This window comes from Malus sylvestris, chromosome 9, assembly GCF_916048215.2.
Source record: "Malus sylvestris chromosome 9, drMalSylv7.2, whole genome shotgun sequence".
In the NCBI taxonomy this organism is placed as follows: Eukaryota; Viridiplantae; Streptophyta; class Magnoliopsida; order Rosales; family Rosaceae; genus Malus; species Malus sylvestris.
In genome coordinates, this window is record NC_062268.1 from 7,240,646 (window position 1) to 7,245,676 (window position 5,031).

A 5,031-nucleotide genomic window follows, 5' to 3' on the forward strand; every position below is an offset into this window, starting at 1 on the left:
TTTTGATACTTTGAATTGTATTTTCAATATAGGACTTTCGACTTCCTCTGGAGCAAAACGTGGTCAAATGGACGAATTTTGGAGTAATTATAGTTGAAAGACGTTCTTGAGTCACTTAGCTTGATCATATCAAAAATTGAGATTTTTCTATCAAGCAGTTATTTTCTGGCGATAAAATAAAGGAGCGATGCGCAATGCTGGAAAATGACGTTTCTGGGCTTAAATTGCGTTTTTGGAGCCCAATATGACCTCAGATGGTTTCGTGGCTTTCTAGAGATGTGTTTGAAACGTCCTTATCTTTAAAACAAGCTATCTTGGGCCAGGTTTGGAGGAGATCTGAGGCTAAAACGTGGCTAGACAAGTAATTGGCAGATTCTCATAGTTTAATTAGGGTTTTATTTTCTATGATATTTTATTATTTTTCTTAGTTTCGTAGTTGGAATAAGAAACCTATGTCTTAGGGTTTGTGAGGGCGGAGCAAATATATTGCTTTTGCCGTCCACAATTTTGGACTACGCTTATTATTATTAAATTTCAGAGACAGAGAACTTTGCTAGGGTTCTTGAAGATTTTCTACTTTAAGGTGCTTTCATTCCTTTTATTTTTAATAATATTTTCTATGATTTCAATTATGAATATGCATAACTAATTCCTCTTGCTAGGGCGAAACCTTGAGCCTTAGCATGAATATGTAATTTTTATTTAATTGCTTATGATTGATTGCATGCATACTTTGAATTATTGATCACTGTTTTAAACTATCTAATTGTCTTGATGATTGGCCACCATTAGGATGTTTAGACAAGTAATTGGATGCAATTCGGTCGGAATATCACCGGAGGATTGAGTTTGCTTCTTGTGATTGATAATTGTAATTTCAGCTAAGGCAAATATCATGTTCTTAGGGGTTGCATGGTTCTTCAAAAGGTTTTCATAAATGTTAATGAGTCTTGCATGTTCATAATTGATCTGAATATCACAGACGGATTGCATGTTAGATATATGTTCTTGCTTGAATATTACGAGGAGAATATATATTAGGAAAACCGAACCTTCGAAGTGGCATGTGTAAATCATAAGTAATTGGTATAAATTCATAGGATTGCTAGGTGATGGTGAAACCCTAGTGCCTTTATAAATTGGTATTTAAAAATCTTTTCTGCGATTATATTAGTTTTTGTTTAAAATTCGTTTTTAATATTACCCAATCTCAAACTCTCTTTTCTCAAATTTTAATTCTAAGTATTTAATTAGGAATTGTTTCTACACAAATTATCCAAATAGTCCTTGAGAAAAACGACATTGCATGAGTATCTAGACTACAACATCCTTGTATTCTTGCAAGTATTTCTTGTGATTTTGACCCTATTTGCATAGACGTTAAAAATCCTATCAAGAAATTGGCACCGTTGCCGGGGACTATTTTAGATAATTTTTGTTTAAACTTTTTCTGATTATTTTTTCATATTATTTTTCGTCAAAAAAAAAATCAAATTATTTTAACGCTTTTGGGTTATTGCAGATTCTGTAAACTGTATGGTCCAAACTAAACTAGATCAGAAACTGCCCAGATTGCACAGTTTGATCCAGCCCTTGACCAACTTTGCATCCAATTATTTTAACGCTTTTTTTTTCAGCCTTTGACCAACTTTGCATGTGAACATGTTCAAAACTAGTTAAGTTATGTAAATCAACTTCCATCCAATGTGGTGAAAGTCAAAAGGCCCATAATCTGAAGTCTAAGTCATCTAACAAGTGGTGAAAGTCAAAATTGGAGGTAAATTCCAAGGGAAACTACTGATGTCCATCGCATGTGCCCCTCGGCCCCCTCCTTGTCCGTTGCAAATGGGATTAACATATTTTAACCGCCCCCGTTTCATCGTTAGTACAATTTATTATCTTAATTATTATTTACACATCATTCTGTAAAATTTCAATCAAATTGATCATCAATTAGTCATACATATATATATATATATATATATGCGTGTGTGTGTGTCTATGTCTGTGTGTGCGCGCGTTTACACATCAAACAATGTAATATTTTTGTGATGAAACATCTATTTGTTTATACGTACGAATGAGCAAATAATTAATATTTTATTTGATTATTTTTTGCAGAGATGATTTATCTTTAAATTATTAATAAAACGAATAGATTATGAAATTTGTAAGGTTAAAATACACTAATCACGCTTGACTGTATAAAGAAATACACCTATATGGAGTGGATGTAAGTAAATTCCAAATACAAATATCCTAGTAGATAGGGTATTGAATTTCCACCAACACATCCCCGGTTCGAAATTCCCCTTCTCTACGTTATTGTAATAGGTTCGAACCCTCTTATTCCTTAATAATCATAAATTCTTTTTTTTTTTTTTAGAAAGCACAAAATGCCCCCAAAATTTCTTCAAAAGTATAAAAACTGAAACTGTGACATCCCACATCGCCCAGGGGAGTGATCCTTAAATGTATATTCTCATCCCTACCTAGCACGAGGCCTTTTGGGAGCTCACTGGCTTCGTGTTCCGTAGGAACTCCAAAGTTAAGCGAGAAGGTGGCCAGAGCACTCCCAGGATGGGTGACCCACTGGGAAGTAGCTCGTGAGTTCCCAAAAACAAAACCGTGAGGGCATGGTCGGGGCCCAAAGCGGACAATATCGTGCTACAGTGGTGGAATGGGCCCGGGAAGTGGTCCGCCCTGGGCCGGGATGTGACAATTTGGTATCAGAGCCTAACCCTGGCCGTGGTGTGCCGACGAGGACGTCAGGCCCCTAAGGAGGGTGGATTGTGACATCCCACATCGCCCAGGGGAGTGATCCTTAAATGTATATTCACATCCCTACCTAGCACGAGGCCTTTTGGGAGCTCACTGGCTTCGGGTTCCGTAGGAACTCCAAAGTTAAGCGAGAAGGTGGCCAGAGCACTCCCAGGATGGGTGACCCACTAGGAAGTTGCTTGTGAGTTCCCAAAAACAAAACCGTGAGGGCATGGTCGGGGCCCAAAGCGGACAATATCGTGCTACGGTGGTGGAATGGGCCCAGGAAGTGGTCCGTCCCGGGCCGGGATGTGACAGAAACAATGCCCCCTAATAGGTGGGAGAGAAGTGAGAGAAGGGAATTTCTAATTTTCTACTGGAACCCAATAACCTGTTTCTACCCTAACACAAAATTTTTTATTTTTTATTTTTAATTTCTAATTCACCATTTGATTAAAACTGAAAAATAAAGAAACAAAACCAAAATCTCTTTCCACACGAGTAGTTCTCTTCCACCTCAAACCAATGGAAGATTCACCGGTGATTCTCCATGAAAACTTCAAATCCAATTCTTTTACCATCACAACCGCCTTCCATGGCACCCCATTCGGTTTACACTAGTTTTGACTTTAAAATGTACATACAACAAAAATTATCCCTCTTCATCTCAACGCCTTCCTCATCGACGACTCCACTTTCTCTTCTCCGTTGTAGAGGCAGTCATGGTTCTCCCATTGCCGACTTTGAACCACTCGGAAACTTTGTCGGCCGCCGATGTCGGCATTATGGTTGAAGAGAGTGAGAAATAGAGGAGGGAGAAAATACGGAAGAGAGTGAGGTTTGGTTAAGAGACGGCGACAAGAGATTTGCCGACGTCAATGAAGGGGACGTCGGACAGTGGTGGGCATCAAGGTGGGGGCATGTATATGGATTCATGTTCTTTTAATATACTTTTTACTTTTCAAATTAATATAGGATCAGATGGAGAATTCAATGGTGAAAATATTTACGATGGGTGTGATGATAAGATAACTGGTTGAATAAAAAATTTCGAGAAAGAATGGCACCAACTTTGTACAATGACAGAATTACCCTTGACAAGTTTCTGAGAAATAGAGGAGGCAACTGCTGGCCCTTTCGGTTGCATAGAATAAAAGCCGACCAGCAATTTATCCACAGTCCATTGCTGTCATCCGTAGGGAGGCCACAATCCTCCTCTTTCCAAGAACCCCTTTCCAATTTCCACCCTCCTTCCCTTTTCTTTTATAATATAAATCCATCCACTCCCCTTCCATGTTTTCCTCACACAACCAAAACCCCACATCTCATTTCTCTCAAAACCCAATACATCAGAGAAAGAGCTTATCTCATATTTAATCCCACAAGATTATCAATCATCACCAATGGCAGGAGTTGGAAAGAGGGCTGCTGACGATTTTGAAGACTTGCTGCCGGGGATGGCGGATAAGCTCGGCGGCAAGGGGCTGATAAGAGAGCTGTGCAACGGGTTTCAGCTGCTGATGGACAAGGACAAAGGGGTCATTACGCTGGAGAGCTTGAGGAGGAACTCTGCCCTGCTTGGTCTGCAGAACTTCAGAGAAGATGAGCTTGTGAGCATGGTGAGGGAAGGTGACATGGACGGTGATGGTGCTCTGAACCAGATGGAGTTTTGCGTTTTGATGTTCAGACTGAGTCCTGAGTTGATGGAAGAGTCTTGGATTTGGCTTGAGCAGGCCATGCAAGAGGAGTTCAGTGATGATAACAAGAGACCCTAATTTCTTGATCATTTATTTTGATTTGTTAGAGCAACTCCAGTGTAGGAGCCCTCCCCCAGGCAATTCACTATTTAATCCACCTAGTGAACAGTAACTGCCCTTAATGAATAGTGCATTCCCCTGGCAATTGCCTTTTGCATCTCCACCCCTGCACTGAATAACCCTGGCAATTGGCAATAAAATATTAAATTGTTGGAAAAAAATTGGATTGAAACTTTGAAAGAAAGATAGGAATGTGGTTGAAAGTAGTTGAGAAAATATGAAATTGTGGTGTAGGGTAGAAGATAATGAGAAGGTATTTATAGGTGAAGTGAAATCAAAATTTTTTATAATTTTTCATAATTTTTTTTCGGATTTTAAAGAATTTTTTTACATTTTTTTTTAATTTTTATTCACCTAATTAATCTCTGCCGTTGGATTTAAAAAAATTTAAATTCCAACACTCCAGATTGTGCCACGTGTCACAACGGTAACATTTTAGATTTTTAAACTGTTT

At 38.6% G+C, this 5,031-nt stretch overlaps 1 protein-coding gene across 1 annotated transcript; it reads left to right on the forward strand.

The window, feature by feature from the left end:
* The first annotated feature begins 3,959 nt into the window (after positions 1 to 3,959).
* Positions 3,960 to 4,564, forward strand: LOC126634396 (calcium-binding protein PBP1-like). Its single transcript, XM_050304905.1, has one exon. It carries the CDS (start codon positions 4,164 to 4,166, stop codon positions 4,533 to 4,535), a length of 372 nt encoding a protein of 123 aa, XP_050160862.1. The 5' UTR covers positions 3,960 to 4,163; the 3' UTR covers positions 4,536 to 4,564.
* Positions 4,565 to 5,031: the final 467 nt, after the last annotated feature.